This window comes from Heterocephalus glaber, unplaced genomic scaffold (assembly GCF_053883595.1).
Source record: "Heterocephalus glaber isolate CG9 unplaced genomic scaffold, H.glaber_assembly_v1.0 deba00000621, whole genome shotgun sequence".
NCBI lineage: Eukaryota > Metazoa > Chordata > Mammalia > Rodentia > Bathyergidae > Heterocephalus > Heterocephalus glaber.
This window is the reverse complement of record NW_028258153.1, coordinates 13,501,698-13,518,116: the sequence shown is the minus strand read 5'-3', so window position 1 is coordinate 13,518,116 and position 16,419 is coordinate 13,501,698. Positions and strand designations below refer to the sequence as shown.

At 34.6% G+C, this 16,419-nt stretch overlaps 1 protein-coding gene across 5 annotated transcripts in view; it reads right to left on the bottom strand.

The window, feature by feature from the left end:
• Erbb4 (erb-b2 receptor tyrosine kinase 4) overlaps window positions 1-16,419 on the bottom strand; it is a 1,128,010-nt gene that overhangs the window by 171,131 nt on the left and 940,460 nt on the right. For all 5 annotated transcript variants that reach the window (XM_004851107.3, XM_004851109.3, XM_013074521.3 and 2 more), the window contains one exon: window positions 10,098-10,283. In XM_004851107.3, coding sequence (XP_004851164.1) covers window positions 10,098-10,283 — 186 coding nt within the window. The remainder of the gene's footprint in view (window positions 1-10,097; window positions 10,284-16,419) is intronic.

Below are 16,419 nucleotides of genomic sequence, written 5' to 3'. Positions count from 1 at the left end.
TAGACTTGGTGTGTTTTGCTTGCTGCTCTGAAGTAAAGCAGAGGATATGCTCCTTTTTACTTTGGGCTTCCAATCTAGAAAGGTTGAATTGTGTTAGCATGACAGGTGGATTAGTGAGCTCTGTTACTGTGGGGTGGAATAAGCCATAACTTTATGTTCTTTGCCTTACAAAATTCAGAAAAATGGAAACACCGCCTCTGTTTGTAAGCACTGTGTATGTCTTCAGATTCTTCAATATTTTTAAAAGAAGCCTTTGGGGACCTCCTAATACATGATTAAAACAGAATTTCTCACCCATTCTGATAGGTGTGCATCAACCTGAAATATTTTTCCCCAGCTTTACTGAAGTATGATTGACAAGTAAAAACTGAATATATGTAGGAAGAATAATAAAATGTGAAGCTTTGATACATACATTGAGAAATGATTCTCACCATTAAGCTACCATATCTGTCATCTCACCTACTTACCATTGTGTGAAATATTTATATTTTCTGTGGTGGGAACATTGGAGATCTACTATTTTAGAAAAGGTCAAGTATACAGTACATTATTATTATTAACTGGAGTCATCGTGTCCCACACTTGGTCCCCAGGACTTATTCATCTTACAACTGTAAGTTTGTAACATGTGACCAACATCTCCACTATTCTCCCACCATTCTACTGTTTACCTCCTCTGATGCAAGAGAATAACTTTAATTTAGAAAAGAAAAAGTACTGTGGTGTTCCTTGAATCAGGTATTAGACTAAATTTATTTCCATTTAATACAACGAAATGATAAATACAAAAGTTCCTGAGACCAGACTTGTTTTCTGTTTTGGAATAAATCTTAAGAGGACCTTTATTTGTGGAGAGGCTAAACAATGGAAGGCTGTCAGAGCATTACTCTGTGTAATCTTTTAAAGTCATTGTCATAAAGCCAGGCATGGTGCACACCTGTAATCATAACACTCAGGAGGCTGAGACAGGAGGGTCATCATCAATTCAAGGCCAGCCTGGGCTACATAATGAGTTCAGGGTCAATCTGAACTACGTAGCAAGGCCCTGTCTCAAAAAAGAAAGAAAGCAAAACACCCAAAACTCACAGACAAGAAAGTCAATATTTTAGAAAGTCACTACTGTGCCAAGAAATAGGAACTATATTGACACATTTTATTATTTTATTTAAATGTTACAACCTCATGAGGTAAGTTTTATTAGCCCTGATTTCCAGATAAGGAGGTTCAGAGAGTTTAAGGAAACCCAAAATTCTCAATAAATGACAGGTAGCATTGGGATTCAAATTAGATGTTTCTAATTCTAAAATATAATTTTTCTCATTATAATCAGTATGTTTGGGTAAATATTCACTACATTTATGAGAAAAGTAATTAATTAGTACAAATGAATAAAGAATATATTTATATTTATATTTGTTCTTGTTATGTGAAACATTTTTTTTGCTCGTTTGTTTTGAGATGGGGTCTCACTATGTAGTTCAGGCTGGCCTTGAACTTGCCGTCATTCTCCTACTGCAGCCTCCAGACTTCTGGGATTACAGGTGTGTGCCACCATGCCTGCCAAAACATCTAACTTTTTTTTTGTACCGGGGATTGAACTCAGGACCTTGTGCTTGCAAGACAGGCACAGTGCCACTGAGCTAAATCCCCGGCCCTCCTATTTGTTTCTTTAGTAATTAAAATTTGATAAACACAGGCTAACTTGTCATTCAGCAAAGTAGGAAATGATTCTTAGTTTCCAAACTATAATTGAGGATCAAAATCTGCACCCTTATTTGCATATTGGCCATGTTTTTTCTGCTATATTACACTGTCTCTCTAGAAGTCCTAAGTTAATTTTGATAGTATATATTAAATAATGTACACTTTTGCTATTACAATAACGTCCACTAGCATCAACACTGGCAGCAGCTGTGCAGGGCTGATATATGATCAGCTTTCATCATCACAGCAAAATTGACCCTGTATTCATTTCATAGATGAGGAAACAGACATGGAGGGATTTGTCTCATCATTACAGATGTTCAGTGGCAGGGCTAAAACAGGGACCCAGTATTCCTTCCTTCTAAACTCTACTAAACTGCCAGGAGGTTACCATCTCTCACTGCTCACTACATGAAGTAGTATTTTTTGCTCCCTTAGTTATTCTGTCCACCTATGTCAGGGGAATAGAAGAGCTGTGCTACAGTTTTTCAATCATCATTTTGAGTTTCCAGAGCTTGGGATGGTACCTGTTATCCCATACCTCAGTGTGGTGCTTAGTTTATATGTCAACCTGACACAGTCATGACATGGCCCACGTATTTGGTTAAACATTATTTTGGATGTGTCTGACAGTGTTTCTGGATGAGATTAATATTTGACTCGGTAAACTGAACAAAGCAGATTGAATCCTTCCCTAGTTTGGGCAGCCCTTCTCCAATCACCTGAATGACTGAATAGAACACAAGGGCTGACTCTTAAGTAAGGGAAGATCTCCTGCCCAATGTCCTTTGAACTTCGACATTTAGAATTGCTCCAAAACAAACTCTTGGAGGACCTCAAACCTGCTGGCCACTCATGTGGCTCCCGGCCTCTGAACTGCGACTGGAACTGCAGACTTGGCTCTCTTGTGTCTCCAGCAGATGTTGGGACCTAACTCCCAGAATCTTATGGACTAATTGTTTATGCTGAATCTCTTTCTATATCTATCTAAGTCTTACAGGTTCTGTTTATTTGGAAATAAACCTAATATACTTACCAGGTTTTCTTTAAATGAATAAAACAAATGAATCCCTCCTGGTTAGACAAAGACTTTAGATCATTCTCCTTTGGAATTCAATTGTCAAATTTCTAAATACACAGAGACTTTTAAAAAGTTCGCTAGGTAGGCTGCCTCTTTAGTGAAAAACATCCCAGAATACTGTATCTCTATGAAATTATCAATGGCATCTGTGTTTCATATCAGTTCTTTATCCTAAGCTTAATTTGCAGCATGACCCCAGAAGAATTCCTGAAGCTATTTACCATTCATAAAATTTTACCCCTAAGGTTCCTGCAATTGAATTTCTCAAAAGATCTAATGACTATTCATCAGAATATATATTGCATTCAAATTTAAATAATGCAGTTAAAATAATAAATAATAAGCTATTGCTCTTCTTTCCTCAAAAAGTGGTTTTGTGGTTATTAAATACCTCTATTTTAAATTGTGATTTATCTTACCATGGAGTTTAATTATGTCACAAATGCAGACTTCCGATTTCAATATTTATATTCTGTTCTGCTTCTTTAAAATATAAAGATTTCTTTCTATCAAAACATACTAGGGCCTGGGATTTAGCTCAGTGGTTCTGCCACCTGCCGCACAAGTGCAAGGACCCGAGTTCGATACCTTTGATCCCAAGAAAACAAAACAAAACCAAAAACAAACCCCATACTGAGACCCCCTCAACCAACTGATCTTCACAAACTTCCAAACAGAATTAAATGTCAGTATTATAATTATTAAAATATAGCCGGGGATTTAGCTCTGTGGTTTTGCACACAAGCGCAGGAACTTGAGTTCGATCCCCGTGCCAAAAAAAAAAAAAAAAAAAAAGAGAGAGAAAATATAATTATTAAAATATAATAACAGATCGCAATTTTACCTTTTCTAAAACATTAGTGGTGCCTATCTCTTTTCTCATCTATTTTAAAAACTTTTAGTTTGAATATACGTGCATATGACAAGGTCATCTCTACATGTAGAATCTGGGTTTTAAACGGAAGCAAATCAGAAATCCAGCACCCAGTCTGTCCGTTTAACTTGCATAAGACATTTTGACTTGCAGTTAGTTTGTACTCATGGAAAAGGAAATAGCTGTATTAAATGAAAAATTACAGTGCAGCTACGGCTAAAGAAAAATGGAAGAGATTAAGAAAGTAAATGAAGTTTCTGCTCATGTAAGACATTCAAGACTTAAGGAAGACTGCCTATCTATGTTCAGAAGAGGAATTCATTTCTTAACATAAAAGTTCTGTTCTTTTTCCAAGATGGTAAACTATTTGTTTTTGAACTGAGACTCATCTCCCTACTTCCCACTCCCACTAATTCTCACTCTGCCACCAAATGTTTTTCTAAAGGATCCACTGATACTTCTCAATGTACCACACATCAGTTCAGGTTTCATGAACTTCAATTAACTCTGGACAAAAAAATAAATTTGGGATAAACAAAATAGAACAGAAAATCAACATAATCACTTGAGAAAATTGTTGAACTGGCTTAATATCCATGCTAACATTTGAGGGAATTCAAGTTTCCTCAGAAAATGTAAGTGCTGGAAATCAATTATTTGCAAAATTATTACTGAATATATCTTTATTAATAGGGAGAATCTAAATTATCTTGTTTAAACATACTGGGTTAATTTTAATTCTTAAAACTATTGAATTTTTTTAAATTTCCATCTCCTTTCAGAAGCATTCTCAGGTGGGTGAATTTACAACTGAACCAGGTCTTCTGAGAATCATCGTGAAGGGCATAGATCTCCGATGGACTTGTAGAATCACTCCTGACAGTTTCAATAGTTTGCCACCCCATATCCAAACTAAATATAGCAAATCAAGAGATTAGAATAGAATCTGACAATAGAGTAAAATAACTCTGAGGAAAGTTGCAAAGTTTTGAAAAATAGTGGCCTAGACTCAGTATCCATGCTTCACAAATACAGCAGAAGAAGAACAAAATGTTATAAACATTATTTTCCTTAGAAAAAAAGTCAGGGAGTAAAGTCTGGGCAGTAATAGGAGGTCAAACCAATACTGATCTTGCCTTCCTTCAGATGGAAGAGTTAGAATATTCTCTTTGCTCATCTTTAGTAATAGACTCTCTTATTCTATGAATTATCCTTGATCTCAGTTCTCTGCTAGTTCACCAATAAGTTCACATGTTTTCAATATTACAAATAATCCAATTTTCTAACATGAAAGTGAGAAGCCATAAGAGCAAAAGAAGAACAAATTGGCTCTTAGAAACTGGTGCAGGAAAGTAGAAGAAGACGAGAGATACAAGATTTTTCTTCCAAAGCTCAGAAATACAGAAAGTTACACGAGAGTGGCTTTTAGCCCCCATTCAGCATGGCCTGAGAACTAATGTCAAATTACATCTAAGATTTTAAAATCACATATCTGTATTTTTAAAATGGCATCATTACAGTATCCTAACTATACATACATGTCTTGCTTTATTATATTCTTTTAAGATATTATCCCAAATAGCAAATAATGTACATTCTTTCTTTATGCTAAGGAGTATTCCTACCATCTTATAAATACTGTCTTATCCTCATAAGTATTCTATGAAATAGATATTTTTTCAGCACCAATTGAAAATTAACTGTAGTACTTGTTGAAGGCCACACAACTAATAAATGGTAAAGGTGTGATTTGGACCCCAGCAATTGAGCTTTACAGTCTGTGAGTATAATGTGCCGCATTATATAATTTAAATATGATTTATATTGTCACTCATGATCAGTATTCGTGACTCACAGAAATTCACAGGACTCTTTGGAGCTTACTTTAATGTAGTAGTTTAAACACTATTACAGTATATGAAAAAGTACTCCATAATTATTCATTTAGTACTTGCTCCAAGTGGGTGAAGATAGCACATACTTTCATGAAGACAGTGAAAAGTACTCTCTATGATAGATTTTTTAAAAATGGAATTAATTACAAGTACATGATAAATGGCACACTCCTCCCCCATCCTCTAATTCATAAGTATAACAAAAGGAGAACAGGTGTAACAAAAGCTGCAGGGATGCATGTGTGAATGGACAAGGAAATGTGTGGAGTGGTTTAGAGGCCCACCTGAGGAGACAGAGTTACAGAGTCTAGCGTATCAATATGTAAGCATGTCTTTTTGAACTTCCCATTTTCCTCATCTGTAACTCAGGGAAATAGTGGGCCATAACTTCTAAAATTTCAATAGACTAAATAACACAACTTATGAAAAGCACCAAAAAGATCCAGAAGTGCAACATATGTTTCATCCATGCCATGCTTTGGATCTTGTCCCCCAAAGTTCTGGGCTTTACTGGGATATGGTGGAAACTGAGAGATGGGGCCAGTGGGAGGACTGCTGGTACTTGGAACATGCCCTTGAAGGGGATGGTGGATCCCCAATACTTTCCCCTTTCCCAGCCATGAAGAGAATGACTTTTTGCTCTACCACACATTCCCTGCCATATATGCTTCCTTGCCACGGGCCCTAAGCCATGTTGTCAAGTGACCATGGACAGAAACTTCCAAAATTGTGAGCCCACATCCAACTCTCCTTTTTATAAACTGCTTTGTCTCAGGTATTTGAGATAATGAAAAGCTAACTACCATGCTCCACACAGACTCAGTCTTTATCAGTGTTACACAACAGCACATTTCCTCACTCTAAGCCCAAAATCAATTTTAAAAATCTTTAGTTTGTTGTCAGATGGCTGACCAACTTGTTTGCAAACAACTGTGAAAAAAGAACTTCTCACCATTACCTGCTATCCCACATTCCTAAAGCATCATGGAGGTGTATACTATGGTACAAACATGAAGTAACAACATCTGCTATGCTTGCCAAGTGAAGTCAAGTTCCACATGCTGCATATGCAGAGTAAATATGGCTGTGAGAAGAAAATGGTTTTGACCTTTAAATGTGTGTCTTCTGTTAAATTTTATGGAATGATGAAAGAATGGAAAGAACACTTGGAGTATACATGAAAATACTTCCAAAATACTTCAACACAGAATAGAGGTTCCACAATTTCTTTACTATCTATGTGAATTTAATCTTTTTACTTCAGTTCCATGCATATCACTTTGTCTGTGAAATGGACATAATAATACCTACTTCACAGTTTTGTGATAAGACTTATTAATTAATGAATAAAAAGCACACAGAGCAATGCTTTGAACAGAGGAAGGGTTTGGTAATGTCAGCTATAACTATTACAACTTCTGCATACTACTAAAGCTCCCATAAGTACGTTTTAACAAAAGTATGACGTGGTTATTTTAGAGAAACATCCCTCCCTCTAACTTGCTACCTTTATCAACAAGAAGAAAAGAGTTATAAATTAATAGTTGGTGCTAAAATAATCCTAATGATATCTCACACACTTCCATAAGTCTACCTTGGTGAAAAATGAAAGTAAAGAAAAAAAGGGGCCTTGAATTACTTGAATTACTGAAATTGATATATATAAAATATGTCTTCAATCAGATCCTATTAGCCATATTTTAGAGACATTTCTAAAACAATTCTCTGTTTCATGGCTATTGTGCAATAGTTGAGTGCAAACTTCATTGTCTTGAAAGCCACCCAAGGGAGTAGTAAAGCAAACTTCTGGTTAGGTCTGTGTGGGTCATGGAGGCTTGACCTTGGGGTGTATACTGGGTCTTCACCCCTTATTCTCTGCTGCTGCTTCCCTGCTCTTCTTCCTGGCCACAGTGAGGTGAGCAGCTTTTACCTGCCACACACCTCCCTTGTGATGCCACTGCCTTGGAGCCAACCAACCACAGACTGAATCCCCTAAAATCGTGAACCAATTTAATTTTCTCCTTTAAGTCATGGGTGTAGATATTTTGCCTCAGAGACTGAAAAACTGACTAACACTATATTCCTCTCTCTCACCTTCACAACTAATCAATAATCATATAACAAGCCTTCATTCATATATCTGCATTCCATCTACTTTGTCTGGCTTGCAGTTTTCAGAATCCTAACTGGTACTCATTTCCATTCTTGTATTACCTTCATCTAATTTCCATATATAAACTGACATCATTCCTTTAGAACATAAACTAAACTGTCAACTCCAAGTTAAAATACTTTTGTAACTACTTAGTATGTTTAACAGAAAATCCAAGCATTTTATGCTACAATAAGTCACCACAAACCCATTCCATTAAAGAGCTTTCTATGCTGGTTGTCTTGGCCTACCTAAAAATAATAGAGTCCCATTTCAGCCCTGAAATTGTCCTCTTTTGATGATAAATTATGTAGTAATAATATCAGCCAAGTCCTGTATGATTTCTCTTTTGCCTAAATATTCTTTCTATAACCAATACTTTCTCTCTTAGAATCCAGTGAGATTGTCCCTTAGGTCTATACATTATTTTTCTTCAAAATCTGAATCATAGCATTTAATTTAATAATTTATGCCATTTTTTGTTGAATGTCTGCTCAACCTATTAGTATGAACAGAGAGAAAAATTAGCCCCATTCCTATGTTGCTTACCCCTATATACCTCAATCAGCAGAGTATTTGGCATGTAATAAGTAGCCACAAATATTTGTGGTAGGATCAATGACTAGATAAGTTTGCCATACAGCCAGAGAGATGCATACACATGTAGTGGAACATTCAAAAAATATAAATGTGGGGTATAGAGTATAAATAGTAGAGTATATATAAGTAGTATAGAGTATAAATGCCATATTACTGCCATAAATCCCTAAGGACAAAATCTAAATTGTGAAGAATACAAGACATAAAACTTGAAGTTTAGCTTTCTTTTTATTTATAATCCTAGAATGAGGATTTCTCCGGTCTATTGAGCTCATTTTATAAACTATAGAAGTTCTTACATAAATCAATGAGTCTTATAGAATTACATTTCAAACTTCATTGCCATAAAGAATCCACAAAATTGTGAGTTTATCATACAATAGGCACAAAATCATAATGTAGAATCCATAAGGAGACTAAATTGAGATTGCAGGACATACAACTAAACTGTACTTATCTGTCAAGTAATTTGGAGAGTTTGTGTTTTAAGAATTATGTTAAATTTTGTCTTTTGATAATGTACATTCATTCATTATTAGATTACAAAAAAAGGCAAAACTACTAACTCAATATTTTGGGCTTTTTTCATACAATGTAAACATGAATACATCTGAAAACTTATGGAATATCAGGTTATATTTTTATTTGTCTAAGTTCATATAGTGAATTAAAACTCATCACGTCTCTCTTTTTGAAGAAGGAGGACAGTTTCCAGAAAGATATCTAGGCTGGGCATAGTGGTTTGTGCCTGTAATCCCAGCACATGGGAAGCTGAAGCAGGAGGACTGCTGTGAATTGGACACCAGGCTGGGCTACATAGTGAGATAAAGGGTAGTCTCAACTGCATAGTGAGACTCTTTCTCTAAAAAAAACAAGATAAAACAAAAAAGATACTTGGTATAGATCAGTGGTGGCGATCCTATGGCACGCATTCCACAGCTAGCTGTTTGTTATCATTGAAAGCTCTAAAAGGTTCGCCATCACTGGTATAGATAATCAATAAAAGGATTCTTTGAATATAATGTATACCAGAAATTATACACTGATAGACTACACAATATGAATGTTTTGTTTAGCCCCCAGACTGCTTCAAAGATTTGAGCTAAAATTTATATTGGAGAATTCAATCTAATATTTTATCCCCTGTTGAACAATGGAAATATCAGATTACTCTGGCAATATTTTCCAAACCACAGTCTATAGAAGGGAGTGGATCTCTCTAGTTTTCCATAATGCCACCTCCTACACCACTAAGACCATTTTCTTTAAGTTTGTCACAAGTCAAAGTCCTAGTGTCAGACCAAACCAATTCAAAACGATAACCAATTAAAAAAGAGAGAGAAAGAGAAATTATATAGATTTTGAGCATTTACAATGCTGAGATTCTATCAGGTATTTTAATAAGATCATGTAACAGTGAAACAATTCAGATACTTGACCTTTTCTTTCTTGATTTTGTTTGTGAAGTTGACTACACTCGATCAAACAACAGTGAAAAATCCAGGATGGCAATTATTTCCTTTGACTGGTAAGCTATTTGTTTTGGCACCTAGTAAATACAGAATGGGTGGTGTAGTAAAATATCCTAAAAAATATTTAAATATATCACGTGTTTGATCTATGGTTTGATGTAAGTATCTCCTTATAGTGTATCTTTCAATATAACAAATATAATTTATTTTGCTTAAATAGGTTGTAAGTCTTGACATGCTTTCAATATCCAAACTGTTCTAGATTAAGAAATATAAACCCAGAAATGTCACTTCCCTATAAAGTAAATGCACTTACCTTAGCTATCTGTACACACCAATTTAGCAGCAGCTGTGACCCTATATTATCCTTGTGTTCATGGACATAATCCAGCAGGCAGCCATGGGGCATAAGCTGTGTAACCAGCTGGATGGTTGGGCTCAGACACACACCCAGTAAGCGAACTAGATGTGGATGGTCCATACTTGCCATGATTAGAGCTTCCTGTAAGAGAAAAGATAATAACATCATTTCAGCTCAAAGTTCCTTATACTTACAGTCGCTTGCAATGTACTAATAGCACTGATAGTGATTTTGAAAATGTACTCAATGGAATTATTTAAAGAGATACTATTGTAACTATATTTAAAATGACTTAATTAAATGAAATCAAATGAAAAGCAAAGTCTACACACTTATTAAATAGAAGCAATTATAGAATGACTGACTATAGAATTAATGCCAATATTTTTTCTTTTGCAGTATGAACAATATTATATCTTATTTACCAAGTATAATGAAATTAATCTCAACTTGTACCATGAATTTTAACTTTTGATCTTGGTTATAGAGTATAATAATCTATACAAATGAAGTTATTTGTAACTAGAGTAGGGTGACCCAAAGTCAAGTCATTCTTTATTAATGTAGAGTTGAAAAGCATCTGAAAGTTATAAATTGTAAAAATATAAACAATTACATGCAGTGTATCAATTGTCAATTTATATAGAATATACATTTTCATAAGACATTTTGCTTCATAATTTAATCTTACTCAATTTTACTTCATTTTCTAAAATTGAAAGTGATATTTTATTCATAGATTCATAAAGTTTGAGAGCTAGGTTAGAGTACAAAAATTTATCTACTCCAATTTCCTGATTGCATAGTGAGAAAATTGAGTTCTAATTTCTTTATTATTATCTTAAAGAGACCATTGTTTAATGATAATAAAAAGTAGAACCATAAATTCCTGCAAAAACAATAGTAAAGGGGCCGGGATTTAGCTCAGTGGTGCTGTCGCCTGCCTCGCAAACACAAGGTCTCGAGTTTGATCCCTGGTACCCCAAAAAAAAGGAAAATTTGTCTTTCATAAAGCCACATAGGATCACCTATGTAATATTCCTGGCAATAATATTTAACATGACTCTACTCATAAGAAATTAAATAAATTCACATTTAGGACATTCTGAAATGAAACTGGCCTGAATTCACTGAAAATATAAATATAGAGAGAATGTTAGAAGTGTGGGGTGTACAAATTAAAATTCATGATAGAGCTAAAGGGACTCTGAGTCTTTGGCTCCTAGATTGGGAAAAATCCCCACTCTATACAGAATACTATTGGGACACTTGAGGACATATGCATGGGGAATATATATTATGTAATACTACAATGATATTAAATATTTAAAAATGATAATGGCATTACAGATATGCAAGATAATGTCCTTTGATCTTTAGAGATTCTGAAATATTTATGAATTAAGTATTTTGTGACAGCAAATTACTTTCAAATGGTTTTGCAGGAGAAAGAGAGAAAATGAATATACATATATGTATATATCTATGTTTATGCATGTGTATGCAAATACATGCACATATATGTGTAAATGGAGATGGCACACGTGGCAATTTGTTACCAGTTTATATGAGGGCACAGAATATTCAATGTATTATTCTTGAACATTTCTCTAGCTTTGAAATTTTTAAAATAAAGTTAAGGACAGAAAGCTATAATGAATTTCTGTTTAAGACGGCATGGCGGATTGAATACTGTACAAAAATTATTTCCATCCCCTCCAATTCCACTATATTAACAATAAAGGAATTAATAAAAAGCAATCATAGAAAGAGGCAATAAGTAGCATAATAAAAAAAGAAAGTGGCTTACTCATGGTAATGACTCAGAAAACAATAAAATATCCAAAGTCTCACTTAGCAGGAGGAGGAAATTTGAGAAGCAATTCAACAGTGTACATCACCAAAGTCTTCTGAATATGGGAGGAGTGGACTAATTTCAGAACGGCTACAAAGTACACTTAGGAATTTCATAGATTACAGATATCCTTTTCTACCTTTGGAGAATCCAAAGTGAAAGTATTGTGGACTACGGCTATCAGGAACAATGGAAAGAGACATATTCTAGGGAAAATAGATCTTATGTAAATTTATATATAATAGAAAACTACCTTTTCATTCCTTCTCCCAAGTGGGTCCGTGACATCAAAATTCTAACAGTTTTGATAAAACAAAATTTTACACTCATCAAAATTTCAGACAAGTGAGGGGACATGACAGACATATTTGGACATATACAAATCTTAAAAAAAAAAAAAAAACAGAAAACCTTCCTTGCTTTCTTTCTCTGCTGGATATGTTCATTGAAAAACAGAGAGGAAAGATTTAAAGGGATGTAATGGAGAAAACAAAGATTCCACATGAACTACAGAAATCTAAAATGATGGTAAAGGAATTTTACAGACTAAAAACTTTACAACAGGTGGAGACAGCAACCAACCCAGGTTGGAGCAGGACATAAGGCTCTGGAGAAGGTAATCCAAGAAGAAAGAATTGATACAATACCTAAGAAGTTGAAAATAAAAGGATATTTATTTTCTAGCAGGAGGTGAAGATCAAATTAGTGACAGATACTTAGAAAACTAAGCTGAGGTAGAAAAAAGAAATTAGTTTGAGGTAAAACAAAGATTTGTACAGAAAAGAAAACATTCATTATACAGTGGAAAATAGTTACATAATCGTAACAATGTAAACATCAAATATTGATATAAGCAGAAATTAGAGGACTATCCTGGAAGATAAAGTGGAGGGAGGGACACTTTTGCAAGGTTATAATGGTAAGGAATTAAAAGTATTTGGCCATGAGAAACTAGTATGTGATGCATTAGCCTGAAAAATTAAGAGCTGACAGTGTAAGCACATTATTTGGACACATGGACTTAAGTAACAGAAACAAATTCCATAATGTTGAAAGCACTCTGGTCAGGGAAAGTGGAAAATAGGAGCAGTACAAGGAGAGAAGAGCATCATGAGCACATTTTCACCACTGGCCATAAAAATATTTGACTTTTATTATTATTACTTTAAAGTTATTTGAGAGGATGGTGTCTGTTTTTAACCTCTGCTACTGTTCTAGTGGTGCCTAAAGTTTCTTAGTCACAATACTGAGGTGTGTATGATGGAGGATACAAATTTCCAGGGTCCAGCCAGTGTTTCATGTGAGGTCTCATTTTATTTTTGGAGTAAGGAGAGGGCAGTGTTGAAGTAGAAAGGAGTGACACAAGGCCAAGAAGAAGAAAAAGCTGGTAAACTGTATCTCGAAAGACTTTTTGTTTCTAAGCCTTTGTGGCAGAAGTTGAAACCATTGATTTGGACATGGCTTCCCAGTCAAATAGGTCCTTCAGAGTCCTTTCCCTAACTGCCTCAGGGAACAAGCATGTCACAGCCATTCAGGTGTCCCCTTCACAAGGAGAAAACACTTTGGTGTCATTTACTGTCCATTTCAGGAAACATCTGAAATAAAGCAAAACCACGTAGCTATAAGGAGAGTGTAGCTATGAATGATAAATGTTAGCAATGCTAGCTGAATTAAATAACCTCTTATTTAATCAAGTATTAAATACTTGTTTGTATGAAAAGTCTATGGAAGTTCCCTTCACTAAATTATAATACACACACATACAAAATATACACATACACACCAACAAATGAGCAAAGTATCTAGTCAGATTAAACATCATTATTATGTATTGTTCGATATTTGATAATATATCCGATGTTAGATATCTAAATTAAATTCATACAGATTGTGCTGTATGTCTCTCTTGGTGGCTCCCAGGTTTTCATGTGCATAGGATCATTCGGGTTTATCATTACAAGTGCAGTTTTCCACACTCAGCCATCAGGTCTGGAAATGGACCTTAGGAATCTGCATGGGCAGCAAGTCTCTGGGGGGAAGCTATTGTAGGAATCATGGAACTTTAAGAACTTTGGCACATCTTGACAAAGTATGTCTCTCTGTATTCCATTGCAAAACAACATGCAACAGCTTTGGGACCCGCTTTAAACTGTTCTTAGAAATCCCAGAAGCAGTAGAAAGAGGCAGCCAGTCTCAACTGTGAAATCAGGCCACTGAGGCTCATGAGATAACTACCCCAGCCGGTAGCAGGATTACTTTTACATCTCAGAATTTCTGAATCTGAGTGCAGAATTACTTGTGATATTATAATTTTCAGCTGCATTGGCCCTTCCTTCACACTGTAGATGTTTATCTTTTTAATATGATAGTTTCAAACCCATCCTATTAGCCATACCAGAATTAACTGGGTTAACTTATACTTCAGTGTCTGAACAGCAACTAAAATCAAACAGCAAATTTATGCTTATGGATAAACTATCATCCCTTACAATACACTTTCAGGAAAAAAAAAATCTTTCTGTTATTTACTGAGAGTAGTGTTTTGTACAGGCCATTTCCTCAGGTAAAGAGAATAATGACATTCAAGGTAGAAGTAGATTTTGAGGTTATTTCAGCCTTCTTTTTGTGGGTAACTCATATGAAATGATTGCTTTTACCTTCTACAATACAAAGAAAAATGATAATCCATTCTAAATATGCATTTGAAAAGTTTACATTAGAGGACTTTTCATGCAAAAAGTGAAAGTTCTGTTTAAAAAAAAAAATCTATTAGTAAGTCCTGGCAAAAAAGCTGGGTTTGTATTAAGGAAAATTGCTCATCACACTACAAAGAGTATTTGAAACTAAATTGCAGAGTATTTGCATAATAGTTCTCTTTTTCAGAGAAAGAAAAGATGTACAAGACACTAATTGTAGGTTTTATTTTTTCATAAAGGAAATAGCAGATGGCTTTTTGGAGGATAAGGGAATAGATAAAGCAAAGGGAATGTGGACTCATTTAGAGTGATGAGTGGGATGAAAATGGAAAAAAATCCCAATATTTTAATCATGGAGGGTTTGGTTTCAATAAATTACTCTGTTAAAATTAATAGTGTCTTCTGTTGCTTATCTCTGTGTGGGGCCTACAGAAGCAATTTTTGATCTTCATTGCTGTCACTTGAAAAATGTCACAAAAGGCCAACAGAATAAGTACAACTTGAGAGGTACATTATCTATTTTTCCAGGAATAAAATTATTCCTCTCTTTGTTTTTCTTTTGTTTTATAATTTTTTTTGCAGGTGAATTAAATAATTTTCTCATTGGAGACATAAGAAGAATGTAACAGGTGCTACACTGAAAACTGTAAAACAACATTTTTCTTTATAATGAGGTCTGGTTTGAATAAGGACATTTTTTTTTAACTACCAAGGGAACACCAGGGTGTAGACAAAAAGCTCTGAAGCACGGATACCATTAGTCTCCAGCCATATGCTATTTGTATCTCTATTTACATCTGAAGGGAAGACATTTCTGAACAATAATAAAAGTGAGTGATATCATTTTTCACATTAAGTTATCATTTTTCCCAGCCATCAGATATTTATATCTTGCCACTTAAACTTGATTTCTCATTCATGTTGGTTCATAGATTTATAAAAACAAAAGGAAAAAATATGGCTAGTGAAAATTTATGGGCTATTCTGTTTTTTAAAATGTTAATTTCAGCCAATTTTTCACTGTTTCATGATGTCTACAGACCATTAATTCAGTACCCTCCAATTGAAAATGGAGAAAGTCTCATTGCATAAGGCATAAGGAAGATAAAAAGGGAGAACTGACAAAAAGGAGAGATAGACAATTAGTGTAGACATAAACTGCGCTTAATGCAATAATGCTCAATGCAATACCTGTGAACAATGGAAACAAAGCCCAGCTCTAGAACTGGTGAGAGAGATTGTTTTGAGGAACACGAAGAGGATAATGATAAGCACAATGATGAAAAATGAAATCAGATTACTGGTCCATAATAATGTTTTATAATTGCTACAGATGGTAATGAGATAATAAAATAAATAAAACCTGCATCTGGTCTTTCATGTCTAGAATAAATAATAATTTACTTGTGCATCTTTGCTGTCAATAGTTTTCCATCTTCATTCTATATCTCTCAACCATTAAGTAGTCATGTATTAAATTTTGTCATTTTTTGAACACCAGTACACAATGAAGACCAAACTGAAGAACTCTACATAAAGTAGAATTCAATTTTCTGTGCTTACTCCCTTCCTCTGACCCTCACTTCCTCTGGTTAAACTGAATTTTCCTCTATGCTCTTTTTATTTTTCTAGCCTTTTCATTGTATCTTACTCTGTTAATATTTACTGAGGACCTATAAATGCTTGGCACAATAATAAATAGTACATTGACCTTGGCATCTTTATT